This window comes from Nicotiana tomentosiformis, chromosome 6 (assembly GCF_000390325.3).
Source record: "Nicotiana tomentosiformis chromosome 6, ASM39032v3, whole genome shotgun sequence".
Classification (NCBI taxonomy): domain Eukaryota; kingdom Viridiplantae; phylum Streptophyta; class Magnoliopsida; order Solanales; family Solanaceae; genus Nicotiana; species Nicotiana tomentosiformis.
In genome coordinates, this window is record NC_090817.1 from 101488998 (window position 1) to 101512889 (window position 23892).

Genomic DNA, 23892 nt, shown 5'->3' on the forward strand with positions numbered 1-23892 from the left:
GTTAACGTCTAGAACTTGGGATGTCATTGAAGATGTTGTAAAAAATTTACAAAAATTTTATGGGGCTACACTTGAGTTTTCTGGAGCTTATTATCCTACTATTGCAAATGGCTTAGTTCATATTGCTGAAATTTCTCTTTTACTCTATAATTTGAAGAAGAAAGAAGGATATTCTTCTGTTGTTGAATCTATGCTAGATAAATTTAAGAAATATTTTTACCCAATTCCCCATATTTACCTAATTGGTGCTATTTTAAACCCTTCTATTAAAATGACCATTTGTCATCAATTAATCACTGTTTTATATGTTTATATGGATATTGGACCAACTGAAACCCCCTGATGTTGAAACTTGTATTTATGATCTACACAAACATTTACAAACTTTATAATATTATTATGCTAACATTGTTGATGCTTCTGCTGTTGTAGATGCAAATATTCCTTCAAGTTCGATTTCAACATCTGCATCTCGTGCTTTGAAGGATAATGATGGTGTTGAAGATTATTTGATTTGGTCCACACTAGGAGAGCATCAACAAACCAGTAGCAAGAACATTGATGAACTCCAATTCTACTTGCAAAAGTCACCAGAGCCACGCACAAAGGAATTTCTACCGCTGGGTTGGTAGAAGAGCAACTCAAATCAATTTCATGTTCTTTCAGTCATGGCTCGAGGCGTGCTAAATGTGCCGATTTCAACAGTCGCATCAAAGAGCGCATTTAGCCAAGCAAGGCAGCAATTAGGAGATACTCGTCATTCATTGGGCAACAACGCTTTGGAAATTCGAGTGTGCTTCAGAGGATGGATAAGATCATAACAGCGAAATCAAGGGCGTGAAGAGGTAGATGAAGCGGAGGACCAAGAAATTGGAGATATAATGGTTTATGGTTCCGATTCAAGCAATGCCGGAAACCAAGAACCTCATGTTGACATAGATGAACTTACAAAAATGAAGCATGTGATGTACTCTTCCTTATTTTTTATAATTGTTGTAAACTTTTAATTTGCAAGTTCAAAAATAAAAAAATCAAAATAGAACTTGTAAATTAATTTGAAGTATTATTTATTATTCAATGAAAATATAAAACGAAAGCCTTCGGAGTTTGATCCTTACATATTGGTTTTATTAAATAATTTTTTGTAGCCACTTACTTTCAATTTTAAAATTTTAAATTTCAAATTTAAAACTTTAAAGTTTAATTCTAAGCCTTAAAAGTTTGCATACTTAAGTATCAATAACATTGAATAAGAAAAACATAATATACTAAAAAAAAAAAAAAAGTAACTCAGCCCGGTCCGAACCCGTTAAGCCCGAACTGGCCCTAATTAACCCGGATTTTTCCAACCCATTACCAGCCCGGTTAGCCAGCCTACTATCCAGCACGAACCACTAACCGGACGGACTGTTTTTTTCGTGTCCAGCCAGGACCAGCTCGTCCGATTAACCCCCATAGGATGATCATATATAGCAATGGGAGCTCGGTCATTATAATCTTATTAATTTCTTTTTCGGAAAACAATTTTAGCCTTTAAATCATTGGTATTATAAGATATTTTAATTAGACTATTAATTATAATCACATCCAATTCTAATTAGGGACTAAACTGAGTCTACCTAGTCTACAGACATTGATAGAAGTAGACTCCATTCTTGGCAGTTGCGTGGAAATGCTTTTGGTAGTTTCTCAATTGCTGAATATCTGAGATGTATTATGGTACACACCCAATTGCATTATTTTAATTTTAAGAAGGAAAAAAAAACATAAGCATTGTCATAACCAACATTGGAACTGTTCTATCAGCCTGTTTAACATTGAAGTGTCACAAAGCTCAATTTTTGCTAAATTATGATCAAAGACTAATGCGTATAAGCTCAAGCTCAAGCTCAACTCATATAAATTATAATTGGTTTATACAGACCTCCACTTTCTGCATTTTTGTTCAACTTCTCCGAGAAACTAGCCTATAAACCGGGGGGGGGGGGGGGGGGGGGCGCTCTAAATTCGATTATGCTATACGGTCAAGCCTTTTGATGTAAAACTCTCGGATATAGTTATTCATAAGCTGGAACTGACTTGTTTTATTATTAAGCCAATTTTGAGCTAACACACGGCTTTAAGTATAACAAATTTTAAATTAAACTCCATTATAGAATCAGAAATATGTGGTCCAAAAAACTCCAAAAATACAGTCCATCTGGCACTGACTGATATTATTAGAGTACATGATTTACAAACTTGAATTTGGGCAAACTAATACCACTGCCTGTAGAAAATAACTGAAAACAGAATCAATACCTTGTGGTAGCAATCTCAAGTGTACAAAATTGATCAGTCACTCTTCCTGTCTCTGATCTGGGATCACCAGAAAATTCCGTCTTGCCCAACTTCGTCGCATCAGTTAAATGTTAGCAAACTTAGTATACAGTAAAAAGTCCTGGATCACACCTTGTTAGGCATGTTTTGTCACCTCCTGATTCATATATTCTTGCAGGATACTTCTATGTGTATTATGCATATGACTGAGACTCCTAATAAACCATTCTAAGAATCATGGCACTCTGAAAAAAGCAAATTGAGCTCTTGCCACTAGTGCCCATCTTCGGTACCGACAGGTATCAAGCTAAATCACCATATACAAGCAGAACCCTGACTTCACCTTCCAGGATGTTGAAGCTTGAACCCCCTTCCAAATCATGACCAGAGTTGGGAAGTCCTTTGATGGACAGCAAATTTAACGAGGCTAAATTCCATTACACATTGAGTCTGGTTATCTGCTTTCTTTAGAAGAGGGGCTCTTTTCTTGTGGCGCACGAACTGGATCATTGTCATGATCACTATGGGGACTTGATAGGGAAATTTCAGAATTGGGGTCTGAAATCAGCACAACTGAATGACTCTGAACTTCAGCTGTCTCCCTTTGACTTGAATTTTCATCCTCACTACTTGGATCCACCGGAGCCATGAATGATATGCCAAACCTTTGTTCATGGGTTAGCCCTGGACAGAGTCCCTATCATAAAAAAACAATTTTCTCTCAGCATTCAAGTAAAAATGAATCTTCCAGTAACATGGGAAATCTCACTAGTTCTCTCTCTTTTTCTTTTCCTTTTTTTTGGTGTTGCTAAAGCAGTTTGGAGGGTCACTGGCCATGGTATCCATATGAAATAGAACAAGATACTAAATCAAGGTTCAGAAATGGAGTCTCTCCTCATTTTATGTGACAGCTTCCATTTTAGGACATCCAAATAATTTAACACATTTCAACCAATAAATTACTTTCCCTTCTTATATAACTTTCAAAATTCCAGCAATAAAAGGAACTATGAGAACTTGAGCGGAAGATTAAAAGGAAATACAGTCACTATATTAAAGCTCCCTACTACTAAAAAAATTTGGAGTTAAATCCAAATTGGAATCTACCACAAGAAACCTCCCATCCTCCCTTCACTGCCATGAGCTTGTTTCATTTAGTGCATAACGTAGGAGTATGCCAATGTATATTTTCCTGAATTTCTGAAGATAGTGCTAATTATGAAAAGGAAAAACATGATCTCTGTAATACTAGAGAAGTTAGCAGTTTAGCCCATACAGGAATTTGTACACTAGGTTATCTTCTCCAGGGAGAGTAATCCAATAATGTGGATGTGCATCTATTTTGAAAAAAAAACAATAAGTACTAATTTTTGTTTGATAAGTCGATGTACCTATTTATGATAGACCCCCAAGTTAGTGTTATATTTCACCAGTATTGCACGATTAAGCACCTTAACCCTTGACCATAAACATCAACCTTTTGCCCCATGAGAAAAATATACTATATGCGGCCCCTTTATCTATAGAATCCACCTAACCCATCTGTTACACACGCACTACGAGCCCTGTTTCATTACCTCTGCCAGCTTGGTCTCTTGCAAGCAAAACCACAAATTGTCTCCATTTCTTTAAATGCTACTTTGATTACCACCCTCTTTGAGAGAATTATCAGACCCATTGTATTCCACATCATAAGAAAAATAGTACTAATCAGTAATCACACACACAAAAAGGTTGCAAGCCTTCAAACTTAGCTAAAGAATTCAACCTTAAACTATCATGTGATTTTTTCCAAGTCAAATCAAATTTCACACGCACGCTACAAGAATTACTTTAACATTTCTTCTACCAAACAAATATCCAAGTCAAACTACAAAATATTTTATCTTCATAAAAAAAAAATTATATCTATTGAACTGCAGATATTTGAAGCAGTATTAGGAAACTTTAGTTTGCAAAATTTCAACTTGAAGATCAAGCTGTACAAAGCCAATATAAGAAGCGCATCTTGCAAATTGGTTCTAAAATAAAGAAAAAGAACTAAGACTTATGTCCAACTTTTCATCGGACCGTCATGCTTAATTAGCTAAACTAAAATCAAAATACGGGGAATTTCATGTTAGCAAATTCCCAATGATTGAACTAAACGTTCAATAGGAATTAGTCAATAAGAACCTTTTAAATTTCTGACCTTAATCAAACCAGTTATAGGTGGGGAACTTTGATAATTGGAGCGCGATAAGAAACTTGAATCTGCAGGTTGTGTTTGAGAGTGACTGGAATTAGTTTCTGCACTCTCAGGTGCATGAGTTTTCAGTATCAACTTGATGTTCCTACAATATGCTCCGAAGTAGGAACAATGCTCGCGTACTAAGGATATTTGAGGAGTTGCAGGCAATAAATGACCTTCTGTGCTGAAAATATACCTTTAAAATTAAAAGAAATGCCAAAAATATTGAGTGAGTAGAAGGAAGATGGAGAAGATTTAAAGAAATAAGGAAAAGAAACAGAAAGTGGTGAATTTTCTAATTTTTTCTTGGACACATTTCTTTTTTCTGTCTTTGCATGGGGAAGGAGGAAGGGCAGTGCAGAAACTTTAAAGAATAAAATAAACAATGAATACAAGCGATGGTATAGACAATTTACTTGTATGGGCCATTCTCAACCAGGTTATCTGGACCAGCAGCTAAATCAAAAAGAAGCCACAAATATTTAACCTGAAAAAATATCAATTAGAGAAGTATCCAAATACACGGAACAGGAAAAAAAACAATTATAATTAAGAGAGAGAGAGAAAGAGAGATTGTCAAGTGTAATCATGCATTGGTTCAAGCCAACTCAAATCATGGTACGCAGAGTCGCAGACCTTACCCACAAGTGGAGTCTGGGGAGGGTAATGTGTACGCAGACCTTACCCCTACCTTGGAGGGCAGAGAGACTGTTTCCGAAAGACCCTCGGCTCGAGAGGAAGAATAGGAACAAGTAAATAACAACAACAAGGCCAGGAAAATGATATCAACAATGTAAGGACCGGAGAAACAAATCATGGTTAAATCAATGACATAAATCAATTTATTAGTGCAAAGATGTTTTACCTTATTTCATAGATAAAAGAGAAGTAATATGACATAAAACACGATAAGGTTACTCCACTTACGCTCAGCTAAGATCAGATTACAAGATCACCTTCACTATTCACACATAGCCACTAGTCATAAAACTGTGAATAGTTCACAGCAGAAAAGCGGTGTGCAAACACACAACTGAGACATATCATTCATCCACCAATGTGATCTGTTTTTTTGCCAGCCCTTACTGACTTTTGAATTAGCTCGCCCTAGAAGTTACAAGAGAAATCATATTTACCTCAATCTCGTCACTAAGTTAGACTTCTACAATATGCCCAACCACAAACCCATTATACATCAATGTTTCCTTAAGTGCTTCACATTGTGTTGGGAATAATTTTTTGGAGATTTAGAGTTAAGGTTGCAGAGCGTAAGCGAAAGTTTGTAGGGTCAGGAGGTTCAGCGAAGCTGGATGGGCTATTAATTTCCATCAGTTGGCTGACTCCTGCAGCAAAGGGACTTAATGTGCTTGACCCACTCATTATGTCAAGGTAAAAAGTCTGTTCACTAATTAAAGGACTAAAGTTGAAATTAAGAATTAATTCGAGGGCAAATGAAAATTATTCTCCTGTGCCTTTACTTTTTCCAGTGTCCTCGATCCCCATAATACCCCCATATATATTCATGTAGGTAGTCCCTCATAATCACTCGATATTGTCTAAACAAGACACAGGAATAAACTGATATACCACAGACAGAACATGGTCAAATAAAATTGAGCCTTATTCCTTACAGTTTCTGCCAAGAAAAAGCTCTCCATGTGATCTTCTTGTTTGTGAAATTCAACATCGGATATATGACAATATCCACAAGTGCATCGGGCACCATATTGCAAGCTAGCTAGCATATCCCTTCCGGCATCAAGATACCTACATCAAAATGATTCAATAGATGTAATTAAAAGAAACATAAGGCTCGAACCCTTGAAGTCTGAGTGTATTGATTAAATTGCTATCCAAGAAGGGAAAGCACTCAATGAAGAAAGAAAGAAAGAAAGAAAGAGTTTTAAATAATTGAAATCGAATTTTTCAGTGTAGCAATGACCGTGCAGCTTACTCAAACTGTGCATAATCATTAACCATTCTCTCACCCTTTCTGGAATCTCTTTTGATCATGCAAGGAACGAAAGTTCTAGCACAAAACGAAGATGTTTTTACTGTTAAATCTTGTTACAACACATTAACCGAAGGGACAGATCAGATCTCCTTTTGGCCTTGGAAATAGATTTGGAGAAAAGATGCTCCTAAAGTGATATGCTTCTCTTGGCTAGTGGCTCATGAATCCTGTTTGACCTAAGAGAACTTGCAGAAAAAGGGGCTGCAGTTAAGCAACAGATGCTATATGTGTGAAAGTTGAAACAGAAAGTATTATCCACCTACAAAAGGGTTTGCATGAAAACTGCTTTTTGGTCCGTCGGACAGAAAAGGAAACCAAGGATGCTCTGAAGATAAAGCAGAACCATATATTCAAACTGAGTTTTCTTTTGGCTTTTTGGTGTAACATGTTAGATGTATACGATATAGACACTTGATTTCCTCAACTCCCTTCGTTTGTAGGAGTTTGAGTTTTTGCTATGTGTCTATTTGGCCCTCCTGGGTGCCCCAGACAAGTAATAATAAATCCTAATTATGAGGTTACCTTCACACACATCCAAATTCAACGTCCAGGCTATAACTAATGTCACAACGATCATAGATAGGAAACTTGATAAGGACTGCCAATAGGAAATCTAAAAAGGATTTCTTCAGAGGGAATCTTTGTCTGGGTCATTCTGGGGGGAAAGACTAGTAAATTGTCCTTTAGACGGCTTTCCTGTGTATCTGATGAGCTCACATGTATGGGCTAAAAGATGTCAATGTCATGCAAGAAAGACGTGATCTTCCGTTCCTAGAATGAATGACTCTGCTAACTTGGATATACAGCACATCCATACTGTAATATCTTTCCTGGTTGTGATTTCCGTTTAATTTCAGCTTTGTTAAAAGATTGAATAGACTGCAAAACAAATAAGTAAAAACCTAACCCTTTGAAGATTGCACGTGCCTAAAGATAGTCTTCACATGATACAATCATGAAAAAGGCAGTGACCAATCATCCAATAATGTTCTGAGTTTAATTTACTAGTGAAAAATGAAAGCAAAAGAAAAACACAATTCAAAAGCAAACACACCAACCTGGGATCTCTGGTAGCTTTGTACAGCCAATATGTGCTCTCAATCAATTCCGGACGCAGAGGATAGCTTTTCTGGCCTTGCTATATTGTAAGCAAAAAAACAATAAAACATAAGATAAGTGACAATACAGTAAACAACCACTCCCAACCACACCAGCAATAGCAATCAGGTGCCCAGTCAGCACAAGAAGGGGCAATAGAAGGAACAAGATCAATGCACAAAGAATTCAAGGAAATGGAAGAAGACTTCACGTGGTGGCCTTACTGTCTATATTTCACAGCAATGAGAAATGATCTATCACTAAAACGTTCCATCCACTTACATGGCCGACTTATCTGTTGCTAAAAGAATGATAAAGTGTTACACAGAATGACCCGATGGAGAAAGAGTTGTACGAGTCAAAGGAATGTCTATGAAGATGGCCAAATGAAACCTCTTAACCTTATATGTTCGCTCGTGATGTGGGCTAAGTTGGGCAACCGAACAATACAATGGAGGTTTTCCTTTTAACCACATATAAGGCCATCCGGAGCAATTTCATGCTAACAGGCACTGCCTATATCTAGGTCAAGTTACATACACAAGTACATTGATAAAATAACTAGCAGATAAACAAACTCAAAATATCAAAAAGAACTAGACAAGAGTAAGGTGGTACTTGAACACTGAGCGTAGCTAGATTGAAACCCTCTGGGGTAAACCCATATCTTCTCCAGACGCTGAAGAAAGCAGCATGTGTTCTAATGGCAGGCTCAATATCCCCTGCTAGAACCTTTCAACAAATACACAAAAGTTAGTTCCGTCTATGAATAACATTTTAAGGAAACAATTGGTTTGCTTGAGTATGAGAGATCTCCATAACCAAATCACCTGAAGACCTGGCCAGAATGCCTGCAGGCTGTTAAATAAAGGCCAGACAAGGGCAGCAGAATTCATATTTACTTCTACGTACCTACACATATTGAAAAAGGCAAATTTGCACAGAACTTTTAGTTCTAGAGAACAAGAGAAAATTTGGGGTGGGTAAGACTTTAAATTGTGGAGTACCAACTCATAATACAGGAGAGAATAAGAAAAATATTTCTTGAATTGGTTATTGACTACATTGGGCTTCCTATTTAGGAGCCTTAGCCTACGTACTGCAAAATAATGGAAGTTATTATTCTCTAACAATTAAGTGGAGAATGTTCTAAAATATCCTTAGAAATAATCTATGAGATGTAATCATACTCGAACTAAACGAACCTAGACATGTTGTGACGCACTTCCAAAAGAAGAATAACTATATTAGTTCTCTTGATTTAACAACATCAATGGAATACAGCCATGGGGATTTCTCCGTATTGAATAAAAGCCTTAGCAAGCAGCATTACTTACCAAGGATCATTAAAGAGATAGTGCATAGCAGCCTTATAAGCTTCCTGGAAGATGAAAAGATATTCTTCATCCCCAAATAGCAAATAAGCCTGAAATAAATATGTGAATGAGTAGGTCAGGATTAAGGAAAATTTACATACAAATCAACCCATAGGAATTTATGAGTTTGTGAAACGAAGCAATTAAACTACTAACTCATTTAGTTCAAAAAGAAAAACTACTCCTAACTCCTTAAAGTCAAATCTGAACTTCCAGTAGTGAATTACAATACCCTGAAAATGCTAACAAAAAGCTTGTGAATAAAAGTGCTCCATAAAGAACAGGAATCTAATGATAGAAATAAGTATTTTCTGATCTCAGCAACCATGCCATAGCAAAATCTCCTAGAGGTAAATGTCAGAATATAACCATCCTTTCAACACCGTGTCCTTTCCTCTTCCCCCTCCCACTCCACGCCCAGGGAAGTGCAAGGAGGTACTTTTTCAATACAACTTTCCATCTGTCCAATAGTGAAACACATGCAACTCTAGTTTTCCCCCAGCATAATTGGAAATTATTCAGTGTTTACGAGCTTCGAAATTACTTAAATATAGATAAGAGATGATATGATAATTGAAATAGGTCCCCAAAGCAAGAATACACCCCCACCCCCCCGAGTTTAATGTAAATACAGATAAGACAGGGGCAGTAAGTATGGCAATATCCAATATTCCAGGAAGCTTTATGGTTTCCTCATATTCAAAATTGTGAGAAGACACGGGAGAAAATATATTATTGATATATTGAATGAATGAATAATGCTACACAAGAGGTCCTTATTTATAGCTATACTATACAAGGACATACTACTCCTCTACCAATGTGGGACAATACTACACTATATATATGCTGTAAATTAACACTCCCCCTCAAGCCGGTGCATACAAATCATATGTACCGAGCTTGTTACATATATAACTAATACGAGGACCAGTGAGAGATTTTGTGAAGATATCTGCAAGTTGATCATTTGACCTCACAAACTTTGTAGCAATCTCTCCTGAAAGTATCTTTTCTCTGACGAAGTGACAATCAATCTCAATGTGTTTAGTTCTCTCATGGAACACCGGATTTGATGCAATATGAAGGGCAGCTTGATTATCGCACACAAGTTCCATCCGACTGATTTCACCAAATTTCAACTCCTTGAGCAATTGTTTGGTCCAGACTAGCTCACATGTTGCCATAGCCATTGCTCGATATTCTGCTTCTGCACTAGACCGAGCAACTACATTCTGTTTCTTGCTCTTCCAGGACACCAAATTTCCTCCTACTAAAACACAATATCCAGACGTAGAACGTCTATCAGAAGGTGATCCTGCCCAATCAGCATCTGAGTATCCAATGATCTGCTCATGACCTCGATCCTCAAAGAGTAACCCTTTGCCTGGAGCCGATTTTATATATCGAATAATGCGGACAACTGCATCCCAATGACTATCACAGGGAGAATTCATAAACTGACTTACCACACTCACAGGATAGGAAATGTCGGGTCTAGTCACTGTGAGATAATTTAATTTTCCAACCAGTCGCCTATAGCTTGCAGGATCGCTAAGCGGCTCCCCCTGTTCTGGCATAAGTTTAGAATTCGGATCCATCGGAGTGTCAGCAGGTCTGCAACCTATCATCCCCGTCTCCTCAAGAATGTCTAAAGCATATTTTCTTTGAGAAATAACAATACCTGAGCTAGACTGGGCAACCTCAATACCCAGAAAGTACTTCAATCTGCCTAGATCCTTAGTTTGGAAGTGCTGGAAGAGATGCTGCTTCAGATTGGTAATACCATCCTGATCATTGCCAGTAATAACAATATCATCAACATAGACTACCAGATAAATACAGAGACTTGAAGCAGAGTGCCGATAAAACACAGAGTGATCAGCTTCACTACGAATCATGCCAAACTCCTGGATAACCGTGCTGAACTTACCAAACCAGGCTCGAGGAGACTGCTTTAGACCATAAAGTGACCGACGCAAGCGACATACAAGGCCACGAGACTCCGAGCAACAAAACCAGGTGGTTGCTCCATATAAACCTCATCCTCAAGATCACCGTGAAGAAAGGCATTTTTAATGTCCAGCTGATAGAGGGGCCAATGACGAACCGCAACCATGGATAGAAAAAGGCGGACTGAAGCCACTTTAGCCACGGGAGAGAAGGTATCACTGTAATCGAGCCCAAATATCTGAGTATATCCTTTGGCAACAAGACGGGCCTTAAGTCGATCAATCTGTCCATCGGGACCAACTTTGACTGCATAAACCCAACGATAACCAACAGTAGATTTACTTAAGAGAAGAGGAACAAGCTCCCAAGTACCACTTGTATGTAAAGCAGACATCTCGTCACTCATAGCATGTCGCCATCCTGGATGAGACAACGCTTCACCTGTAGACTTAGGGATGGAAACCGAGGACAAAGAAGATATAAAAGCATAATGGGGAGATGACAGACGATGATAGCTCAAACCGACATAATGAGGATTAGGGTTAAGTGTGGTCCTTATACCTTTCCGAAGTGCAATCGGTGTACTAGGAGCAGGGTCCGCAGCAGGAGCAGGAGCAGGGTCAGGTGCAGGACGAGAACCAGTTGGGCCTGATGGAGGACGCAAAGGACGATGATAAGTCAAGAGTGGTGTTCCTGTGGCCGGGGAACTAGGGGGAACAACACTAGACTCCTCAACGGTTGGTATGGATGAAAACTCTGTGGTCGAAGGTGGAGGAGGAGCTATAGTAAACTCCTCAAAGGTCGGTATAGGTAAGACCTCAGATATATCATGGTGGTCAGCAGAGGTAAAGAAAGGTTTAGACTCAAAAAATGTGACGTCGGCTGACATAAGGTACCTACGAAGATCTGGAGAATAACAACGATATCCCTTCTGAGCACGAGAATAACCAAGGAAGACACACTTGAGAGCACGGGGAGCTAACTTATCTTTCCCAGGGGCTAAGTTATGAACAAAACACGTGCTCCCAAAAACACGAGGTGGAAGAGAGTATAAGGGTGACTGGGGAAACAATACTGAATGCGGAATCTGATTCTTGATGGGAGATGAAGGCATCCGATTAATCAAATAACAAGCTGTGAGAACTGCATCGCCCCAAAAACGCAACGGAACACGAGATTCAATTAGAAGTGTGCGAGCAGTCTCAATAAGGTGCCTATTCTTTCTCTCAGCAACCCCATTTTGCTGAGGGGTATAAGGACAAGATGTCTGATGAATAATTCCCTGAGAAGTCATAAATTGCTGAAATTGAGAAGATAAATATTCTAAGGCATTATCACTGCGAAAAATGCGAATAGAAACACCAAATTGGTTTTTGATTTCAGCACAGAAACTCTGGAATATAGAAAATAACTCAGAACGATCTTTCATTAAGAAAAGCCAAGTACATCTTGAATAATCATCAATGAAACTGACAAAGTAACGAAATCCCAAGGATGAACTGACTCTACTAGGACCCCATATATCAGAATGAACTAAGGAGAAGACAGACTCTGCATGACTCTCAACACTACGCGAAAAGGAGGCTCGGGTATGTTTCCCAAGTTGACACGACTCACAATCTAATGTAGACAAACTAGATAAACTAGGCACCATCTTCTGAAGTTTGGATAAACTCGGATGTCCTAAACGTCTGTGGATTAGATCTGGAGGATCTGTAACTAGACATGTTGTGGAAGGACTGAGTGAGTTAAGGTAGTAAAGGCCTTCTGATTCACGTCCTGTACCAATTGTCTGTCCCGTACTGCGGTCCTGCATAATAAAAGAATCGTCAATAAAGTATATACCACAATGGAGGGCACGAGTCAAACGACTAACAGATGCAAGACTAAAAGGACAGCCAGGGACATAAAGAACGGAATCTAGGGTGATAGAAGACAAGGGATTAGCTTGTCCAACTCCTTTTGCCTTAGTTTGACATCCATTGGCTAAAGTAACAGTGGGAAGAGACTGTGAATATACAATATTTGACAAAAGTGATATATTACCAGAGATGTGATCAGAAGCGCCGGAGTCCATGACCCATGGGCCAAGAGTGCTAGACTGGGAAACACAAGCAAAAGAATTACCAGAAACAGAAAGTATCAGTCTGAGCAACTGAGGCTACTTGTGGAGATGTCTGCTTACTTGCTCGATACTGAAGGAGCTCATTATATTCTTCTTTAGATAAAGAAAATCCTTGGTTACCTGGAGTCTCGGTCTGAGCAATGTAAGCATTTTTGGGTGGACGACCATGTAAGAGGAATAACACATTTCACGAGTGTGTCCAAGTTTGTGACAATAAGAACACTTGGGTCTAGATCTTCCAAAACGACCTCCTCCTCGTCTATGCTCCATAGTTTGAGATGCCCGAACATCCATTGTCTGGGATGCAAGAACAGAGGAATCAAGTATCTGTGATGAGCTCACTGGTGGACTTGGTGCTGCAGCAAGGCGGAGTAATCGAGAGAATAATTCATCAACTGTCGGGACAGACGGACTAGCCAAAATCTGGTCGCGTACTGAATCAAGATCATTAGGAAGTCCAGCGAGGGTAAGAACGAGAAACATCTTCTGTCGCTGCTCTTGTTGTTTTTCCACACTAGCTAAAACTGGCATCAACTTCTCAAATTCCTCCATGACTGTCTGTACTTGACCCAAGTAAGTAGACATATCCAATTCCTGCTTCTTTAAGTTTGTCATCCGTGATATCACATCATAGAAGCGAGATATGTCATTAGTGTATAAGGTGCGTGCCTTTGCCCAAACCAAATAACATGTCTGGAATGGACGAAACAAGGGCATCAACTTGGAATCAATAGATCGCCACAAGATGCTACATAACTGAGCATCGATTTTTGCCCAAAGTGCTATTGCCTTTTCATCTCCATCGCTAGACTGTTTGATTAGATGATCTTGAACACCTTGACCTCTACACCATAACTCGACAGATGAAGCCCAAGCTAAGTAGTTTGAACCTCCCATTAAAGGTTCCGAGGTAATAATAGCACTAGAGTTTCCAGAACTCATGTTTCTAGACCCAAAAGCATCAAATCCCAAAGACATTGTTGCAAATTATTACCAAATAAGAGAAAGAATCAACTATGAACCACTGAAACAGTGTACGGAAACACAGAAACAGAATACTGAAATACTGTAGCTGCTGGAATCTACTGTAGCTGTCGGAATAGTACTGTAGCTACCGGAAAAAACTCAAAGTTGTCGGAATGAAATGAAAACAGTAGGGGTAGGATCGGAATTACCAGGCGACCCAACTGTTCTGAAGGAAGATTTTCAAAAAATGGCCGGAAGTGGTCGTACGCGCCGGCGCGTGAGCTCACGCGCGTGAGCTTCTGGTGGCGCGTGGAGGCGCGTGAGGCTGCTTTCTGCCGGAGTTGTTCACTGGGGTTTGGTCGCCGGACAGTGACGACTCTTGTGGTAGTGTTGGATTTTGCACAACACTGACAGAAATGAAGCAGATAGAAAACAACCTTAAAAAAATACTGATTTCTCTTTCCCGGAATCGCTGGAATTTATGCACAGCGATAAGTCTCTCACAATTGCTCTGATACCATGTGAGAAGGCACGGGAGAAAATATATTATTGATATATTGAATGAATGAATAATGCTACACAAGAGGTCCTTATTTATAGCTATACTATACAAGGACATACTACTCCTCTACCAATGTGGGACAATACTACACTATATACATGCTGTAAATTAACAAAAATTATTTTCACATGGATGGTATAATCACCAAAAAGACGATGAAGAAGAAAGAGTCCTTTACCTGAATATAAACACCGTTCAAAATTTGAATATTTGAATCTTGAATTGTAAGAATTACACAAGATACTCTTTTAAAAAAGGACATACAACAGATTAAAAAATTGATGGTTAAAACAAAACGAATACAACTACGCCTCCACCGGAACTAGTAGTCGGTCATCTGAATCCTCTCTATCCATTTTGCTCTATTTGGTCCTATGTCATTCCACTACACAAGAACTTGTCTTTTACGGCATGTTAGGGGTTGCCAATAGAAGTTCTCTAAATCCAAGCTTATTTCTGCATCGACATACACATATATAAACAAACCAAAAGGAACTCCTAGCAAATACTGGAACTAATGTAGGTGTACCACACAAGTAAGTCTTGACTCCACCTAGTTGTTACCATCTATATGGGTCTTCTTTCCCATTGTATTTTACTCTTCGCTAAACCCGCAAGAATCCCGAGATATTATAGATCTTTTGCGATGATTTCCCACCATATAAATTTCAGGTTTACTGGTCCCTATAACTCCTTCAATTGTCATAGTATCTCACCTACAGATCAGTGCTTTTGAAGGTCTGCATAGAACATGGTCAGACTATCTCAATTGATATTCTCTCATTTTATTCTCTATATGTGCTACTTTTACTTCTTTCAGATGTGATTGTTTTCTAATCTAGTGTAATATTTATTTTATATTAAATCTAGTCTGATATTATATGATTGCACGTCCATCTTAACATCTGCATTTCTAGGAAAGCAAAACATTCACTCCTCTAACATTGTTGGTCTCACAAACACTCTATAGCACTTGTCTTTTATTTTGGAACGTATCCTTCTATCGTGTCTCATTACCCCACCCCCCACCCTCCCACCCCCAACAATTTCAGCCATCCTATTTTAATTCTACATGTTATATGTTCATCTCCTATAACACTGAATGTAGATATCTGAATTGTTTTCATTTATGCACCAAAATCCTATCTAATTTACTATTTTACTTCAATTGCATTCTTCTTATGAGGAAAACTTCTTGCGTACATTCTTAATTCTTATCCTAAAGCTGAATCTCTGTAATGCTTCTCCACAATTTAAGCTCAGTAGATCCCTCACAAGTTTCACCAATTAACGCAAAACCATCTGCAGAATAGCATGCACCATAGAACTTCATATCCTATACTAGTGGTTAGCTCATCCATAAGAAGGTAAACAACGACAGGATCAAGGATTTATAGCTAGTGTGTATAAGATTTTTAACAATACGAAGAAAAAAAGAGCTACTTTTGGACACAAATAAGACTATAGTACATAAACACTAATTCCATGTTATTGTTTGCATTAAACTGTTCCAATTCTCTCTTTTTGACATAAAGCTAGAACAGAACCATTTCTTGAATAATTCTCACTTACGTTTTAAATAGACACTATACCTAAGATAGATTCATAGGTGCAGAATTAAGGGGGAGAATTCGTCAGCAAGAGTGAAGCTTCTAACCAGAAAACAGAGCAAGTAACTTTTGGAGCAATGGAAACAGTAGAGTAACAGAGCATACAACCAGTCAGTGTTTTACATGATAAAAGGCTTATTTTGAGGCAACCCAACAATTAACAAAGTCCAAAATTAATTAATCAATCAACTACGTCTTCGCTCAAACTATTTAAGTCCGGCTAAACAAATCATCAGTATCCTGCTCTATTAACAAAGTCCAGAATCATGATGGCAAAAACATGGTTAGGAGCACAGGAACAGTAGAATAGATATAATAAAGATCATTATTCTACGCTTTTACTACCAATAAGAAATGAGTTCTAATGATCACAAGCAAACAAACTACGCATTGTACACAAAAGGAGTAATATTTATTTATTTTGTGTAAACAAAAAGCAATTATTCTGGACAGTTGAGAATTTACCTTTAGGAGATATTCATAGAAAGAGTCTATACTTGTCCCTATCCCAGCATCCTGCAAAGAACGAACATTTTATATGCTTGACTACAAAGGGAAAAGTGAAAGAAATGCAGAAAACCAATAATGCTAGGTTGCAGTGCTAAAAAAATGACAGTTCCTGAATCCTAAGTGGAGATGGAATGACTAACGAAGTCAAAGCCATGCGTAGTTGAAACCATTCCTTTAATGTATCCAGCTTTTTGAGTCAATCATACCCCTTAAATGTCTAGGTTCTAATCCTTCAACAAGAGGCACAAACAGCAGGGATAGCTGTTAGATCCAATGCCGAACACTATGGGAAGTTACTAAATGTAAATATTTTAACACACAGAGGACGTTTACTCTTCTGTTTAGGGATTAAAAAAGTGATCAACTAAGGATTATACATTATACATTATCAGAGGGAAGTACTACAGATATGCATAAGAAATAGATATTTTAGTTACAGGAGTCAAAGATGAATGTAGATATCCTTAACATAGTTGTAGTTCAAACACCTATATAGTTCATACACTATATCATGAAATTCAAAAGATTTCAGTTTTTTTTTTTCCGGATTTTCTCTCCTTTTTTAAAAAAATTTTGGGGAAAGGAGATAAAACTGAAAGACAACTCACTTTCCAGAAATTTTAGAAGCAAGGGGCCATTTCGAGCAGGAAAAGGCGTTTTGTCCAGCCCACCTCTCTTTTATCTATGTTGCCTCTTCAACCCAAGAAGAAATCAGCATAGCTGGAAATTGCAGTCTATACCCTTCAGTCAACCCCACCCCACCCAGTTTTTACCTCTCTCTCTCCCGCACTTAGCATCAAATTGACAACAATAATGCCATCGCAGCTGGACAGCTGACCTGACTTTTCCCTCCATATACCCCCCCCCCCCCCAAGGCATATTCCCTTCACCATCTCCTTTATTCAACCTATTATTCCACGCACAACAGCATGGACAAACAATAAGGATTTCAAGTTGTGTAACATCATGAATCAAGCCAAATCAAATCTTCCCTATCATGCCTATCACAATGACAAAATGCACGTTCTAGATTTGAAAGAATGTGACCTTTTGTGTCCAGTCACCAGAAAAAACATCTATATGAGCACCAACTAGATTAATCTTTGACCGGCGAGCCCATAATCCTCGAACTGCGTTCTTTGCAACTTGCTCAAAAACTGCATTTCCATCATAACAAGAAGAAGCATAAGTTCCCAAAGCAAAACTGCATGAATTTACCTGCTCAATTTACCAAACACGCGATGAAGGGGGAAACAAAACTACTGTTCAAAAAATTTTAGAAGGACTGCTACTTGAAAGGGCCTGAGACCTGGGAATTGTGTCCAAACATTAACAGTCACTAGACACTAGATATCTAATGGATGACATATCTCCATAAACGGTCAGAATATAAAGGGTTGACTGTTCTTAGAAGCTCAGATGAGTGTACAACCTCTAATGTTAACAGTTAAGTAGACTACATTTCAGAAATCAAATTGGGAACATCCGCAGCCTGACTCACCTCAAATCCCCCCACCCCACCCACCCACCACCACCACCCCCGAAAAGGGAGGAAAAAGAAATTATTACTCTTTAACAGGTCCAGATTTTTCTCCTCATACTTCTTTCAGTTGAGTAACTACAAAGTAGAAAGAAATTAAATAATCTCAATCTTTTGAAGAACCCAAATGATATCTAAGGTCTGTTACTAAACCAAGTTAAAGAGTAAAACTTACCCAAGCTCCTACGCGAAGGTATTGGATTCCTAAAGACATACTCATTTTACCTACATTACAGCTCTTTCGAGTTCTTTCCACCAAGGATCTAAGAGTGTACCTTAAGTCAGCTGAAACAAACAACTATTCATGTCATGGTAATTACAATGAGTAAACCTGAACAAAATACTGAAGATACTCTTGAATAAGATCAGAAGATGAAAGGAAAATTGAGTAAATCAGATCAAGAGTGTTTTACTTACTGGGATCATTAGTTAAGCGGCTGAGTACCCCAAATTCCAACGTCAGTGTCCCTCCACCAGCAGTTGATGTTATCTAGGCACCCAAAAATATAACTTTAATATAGGATAAGAATGTGTGTGCACGTCTCAGGCAAGGAAAGCTGATTCAGAATTAAAAGCAAGTAGAGTATCAGATGGCTTTAATAGCTCAGACATCTAATAAAGGACTATGGCATGCATAGCACATGTAGTTGCACATACATGGTCCTCCAGACAAGCAAGACAGAATATTTTCATATTTCACTTTACATGAACTAACAAACTGTAGATTATGTCTTCTCCTGTCATACTGGTTCTTGATTCTCATGCAGACCACCAACCAGGTCAATCTTCTAAAATTATTTATTAGTAATCCGTAACAGACTTCAAAAGATAGAAATCTGTCCGTCTTCTCTAACTTTATTCATGTCTGTCAGATGGAAACAAAATGATCAGATCAATAGGATTTCTGGTTTTCTCTTCTTTACTTGTGGGAATAGGGCAACAATGCTCTATAAGAACATTCTTGTATTCAAAATAATTGTGAATTACAACTAGGCTTAGAACAAAATATTCCAAATCATATTAGAAAGAAAAGGCACAAGATCACATGTTCATTAGAACCAGGACAGTCATAGATATTTTATAACTGATAAGTTAATCTGAAGCGAGCTTGAATATAGAATGTCATTGCTCCATTCCAACCACTGCCACACTAGGCATGATACCACTATAGACGGAATCCAATACAGCACTTCCAAAGAGGAAAAGAAGAATACAAAGAGGATTTACCTTGCTTTCATTTTCGTCGACTCCATGCAACAGATTTACTGATCCAAATGGAATTCCTGCAGCAAAAGTATTTCAGAATGTAAGAGTTTTTTTTTTAGAAGGTAATATATTTGTATATTAATAACAAACTACACAAAGGGTATTCAGAATGTAAGATAGGCAAGGTGTTTTTACTAGGAAGATCGGCAGGTGTTAGGTTCAAACTCACACTTAATACCTTAAACTTTTTATCAGATATAATAAACCCAACGCTGGATCTCGCAACTAGATTTTTTTTATATATCTTCTAAGATACTAAATTACCTCCAACTAGAAAAGCAATATTTGGAAGTAAGTCGTTTGTTAGAGGGTGACCCAACCCAATAACAATGTTAAGAAAATGGTTCTTAGACCTAACTCAATCCCAACAGGCTATATCATGAGGTGAGAATCGTCCAAAATCATACAAGAGCTGCAACCCATTCAACCAATATGGTACACTTTAACACCCTAATGCATGCCCAGAACAGGATATCTGGACCGTGGATACTATAATAAGGAGGTCCAACATAAGGAGACACAACAATAGGGATGGGATTGGCTCTGATAGCATCTGAGAATAAAGAACATGGGAGAATATTGAGAGAAAGTCCAGCTTGATTATTCCCTCAAGTTGTCGGGGTGTTTAAATAGTAATATAAACCTATTCAACTATTCTAAGGTATGAAGGAAATCAAGGTTACGCAATTACAAGAAAAATAACCTCCCTAAGTGGTTCCCTTCAATAATTACAAAATATTCATAACAAGATTGATTATACCCGATCGATATGGCCAAAACCAAATTCCACGAAGGATACCTGTAGGAGTATCAAATGCCGGCAACATTCTCCGTGCCAAGTCCTCAGCCAAGTGAAGCAATTTATCATCATAAGTGGGAATCCTCATGCCCTGCAGTTCTAAAGGACCTGATTAAAATATTTGGAGAAAGTAGCTTAGAGTCTCTCACTTTGCTAAAGTTAACAAACATAGAAGGCATACTCGGTTGTTTCAGAAAAGTAATTTTTTTTAAAAGACACAAAGGTAACATATACATGAATATAATACCGTGTTATAGTCGCTTGCAATGAGATGGGCAGAAATTAAACCTCCAAGGACACGTATTGTAGTCTCAAATATAGATACTGTCTTGTTCTGCAAATACATAGTAAATTTTCAGAATTCAGAAAAGTAGCAAATGAAATCGAACTCCCAGTTCCATTCCCGGCTAAGTGTGAGCAGAGTGAAGGATGGGCCAAGAGCTTTTATAAGGGGTCTTTTTTTCAACAATATTCCCCGGGCTTATAGAAAAAATTCGTCCTAACAAGCGTGACAAAAATGGAAATGAAAAATAATTTCGCAAAGACATCAGGCCAGAAGCTTAAAGTCAGATATAAACCTGCAAAGTCAAGTAAAATATAGTGAATGAACAAAATTTCCTTCTTGCTCTATCTTAACAACATAGATGCCTGTTAGAAGCATTAATACGAGGTTAATCCTCTTCAGGCAGGTGTAAAGCAGAGTGTATGAACAAAGTTTCAATTATCTTTAAAAACTTAGGTTCTTCTTAGAAGTATAGATACTCCAAGGGTCTCTTCCGGGGGATACAAAAAGGCAACAGATATCAAACATTGAGGCCAGTTTCTAAAGGGTGTCTTGCCTATAAATTTCACAATGAGGTAGGTTGCTTCTATGTGAATGAGCTGTAAATAGTAAGCAAACTCTAAGCTTACAGTTTTTTTTTGAAAACCAAGAAATCCCTAAGGGTCAGGGGCGCATGGTTTGAAACTCGATGGATAATAGATACGCCCTGCTACCCTTCTCCCATTAAATACCAGGCTTTTTGATTGTGGCAGACTTCGAACCCGTGACATCCGCCTAACCCACATATCACATGCTACATAAAGCTAGCAAATAATAAAAATGGATATCTCTTTACAAGTAAAATGACTTGTTTAATATTCTTATTTATAAATAACTTTAATTAACACAATTAGTTATTTGCTGAATTGAGTGAATTGACAAAAGCATCTAATCTAGGGAGAGATTGAGATTTGCAACAAAAGTTTAACCTTGTCAAACTACTTGATGGTTCTTATATTTGACTGTGTCATACAAGTCGAACACCAAGCCCATGCATGAAAGCTTATATTCTCAACATTAGAAGCATTATGGCCACTAAAACATTAGAAGGAATTATTACAGTCATATTCGAGATCACCTTTCTATGGCACTCAAAAAAAATTAATGGGGAAAAAGAACTTTCAAGAAGCCAGAGGAGTGCTTTTAAATCCAATTTCAACAAGTTAATTACCCGAAGTTCATAAGGCAATGTCTTTTAAAGAGTAAAATCATTCACTTCGATATTCATTCAGTTTTATACAAATGCCATACTCACAATATCAAACCGGAGATTTTTACCAATCCACTCAACAGAAGAAGTAAACCGCTCCCTGTCACCAAGCAAAGCCAAGGTGTCCAATGAGTCAATCTGTGAAGATGCACATGATAGGAACATTAAGTATATGTTTACCAAGAAAAATTAGTCTGTCCAGCAAGAAAGTGTCTTCTTACCAATGTTAAGGCATAGCCACCAAGTGTGTCTTCTCCTCCACAAGATAAAGGCCTTAGCTCATCACGTGGAAAAGCATGATCCATATATCCGTTAAATGCATGGTAGAACATCTCACGCACCTAAAAAGGAATGGAAAAATCACTATTTTTCAGCCACATTATAAAGTTCGAAACTGGAAGGGAAGGCAAAGCAGAAGAAAATGAACAAGATATTATATGCTCAACTTTCGGTCACTTTTTTTTCTTAACCACCTAGTTCCAAAGTTAGATATCAAGGGGGGATTAATACGAAAAGGGGTTGCAAAATGTGAGGTGGGCATGAATGAGAAATATCCTTCCCCTTTTACAAAAGTGTACCAATTGCTTTAATTTCCAACCTAGAAAATAGATTAGTAGGTTGGATGTTAAATCATTATGCCACTGTCTATTCCTAGCTCAGTACTTATTCGTTTCAGTTTCAAATCTTTTGATCTCTTCGGTAACCATTCCGACAAAATAGAAGATGCCTCATTATATTGAATACATTTTTTATTTTTGATAAAGTAAAGAACACATTTTTCTTTTCAGTTGACGTCTGCTTTTCCTGTTGCAATTTCGAGAAACATGAAAGCATCTTCATTATTTCAGCTTTAGAGTTCCTATTGAAGAGCTGACAACTGATTCTCAATAATATTAATTTTATGCCGAGATCAGAATATAACCACTTTTTACATCAAATCATTGAAGTATTAGACATCGTATCAATCCGTTAACACTTTACATAACTACATTCAGTAAGAGAAAAAAAAAAAGTAATGATAATTGAAGTTCAAGATTAATTTTTTTTAAAGGTCCCAAAATGCGTCGATCTGCGAGTGAACAATTGATAAAGAGAAGAAAAATAAGGTGACCTCGTCTCTGAGCTCTTTGGCTTCTTGCGGAGTGACGCCATCTCCGAGGGTTTTGCCTATAAAGAAGGCGCACAGAATCAGCATCAATAACTTCGGAGCTTCCATAGCCTCACTCTCCTGCTTTTTCCTCTCTCTCTCTCTCTCTCTGCCGAGTATATATGTCCATGTGAATGTGAATGTGAATGTGAATGTGAATGTTTGGCCATAAAATATTTTTAAATTTTTTCGAAAAATATTCATTTTTTTTTAAATCAGAACATAAAATTTTTAAATTTTACTTTAATATGAATTTGGAATTTTTTAAAAATTTAAAAACTCTAAAAATCTGTTTTTAAAATTTTTCATTCAAATTACTCACAAAAATTCAAAAATAATCCAAAATTGTATTCATGTTCAAACACAACTCTAATTTTAATATATCATTTTCACTTCTTTTTTTTAAATTTCTTTTGTTTTTCGGAATTTTATAATTCTTAAAACGCCCATTAAATTACCTCTTTCCAGGTGCATGCCAAAACGGCCCTCAAACTTCACGAAATTGCATTCTAGTACTGTACTTAACTTGGTTACACCGTATCACAATTGTAGTATAAAATATCCTAAGATTTCTTATATTAGAATATGATTAAATCAATCATATTTTAGTATTTTATTTCGATATTATTATTCGTCCAAGAATAAAATTTAAAATTAAATGTGTTTAATATTTAATTTAGAATATTAGCTTGAAATCAGGATAAAACTTACATAAGAGATTATCTATGGTGGTGATTATAAGGTTTTGAACCAAACAACCTAACTTTTATTTTTATGTTCTTATTTTTTTCTTTTATTTTACTTTTTGTCTTTTTTCTCACCTTTTTTGGTCTCTTCATTTCCAA

At 37.4% G+C, this 23892-nt stretch overlaps 1 protein-coding gene across 1 annotated transcript; it reads right to left on the minus strand.

The window, feature by feature from the left end:
• Positions 1 to 2118: 2118 nt before the first annotated feature.
• Positions 2119 to 23170, minus strand: LOC104094314 (alpha-mannosidase I MNS4). The gene is made up of 17 exons (XM_070177645.1): positions 23012 to 23170; positions 22122 to 22241; positions 21946 to 22038; positions 20616 to 20702; positions 20369 to 20459; positions 19531 to 19586; positions 18721 to 18793; positions 17811 to 17920; positions 16719 to 16769; positions 8999 to 9087; positions 8492 to 8573; positions 8280 to 8393; positions 7622 to 7701; positions 6181 to 6316; positions 4966 to 5036; positions 4511 to 4745; positions 2119 to 3016 (listed from the first exon to the last, which is right to left on the minus strand). Exons 1-17 carry the CDS (start codon positions 23114 to 23116, stop codon positions 2774 to 2776), a joined length of 1836 nt encoding a protein of 611 aa, XP_070033746.1. The 5' UTR covers positions 23117 to 23170; the 3' UTR covers positions 2119 to 2773.
• Positions 23171 to 23892: the final 722 nt, after the last annotated feature.

What these genes read in the sequence shown, in the direction of transcription:
- LOC104094314 (XM_070177645.1), bottom strand. Translation starts at nt 23,116, where the DNA reads ATGGAAGCTCCGAAGTTATTGATGCTGATTCTGTGCGCCTTCTTTATA. An exon ending in AAAATCTCCGGTTTGATATT is followed by an intron (nt 20,703 to 21,945) that starts GTGAGTATGGCA and finishes ATGTATTTGCAG; the next exon opens with AACAAGACAGTATCTATATT. An exon ending in CTATAACTGGTTTGATTAAG is followed by an intron (nt 3,017 to 4,510) that starts GTCAGAAATTTA and finishes TTTTTATGATAG; the next exon opens with GGACTCTGTCCAGGGCTAAC.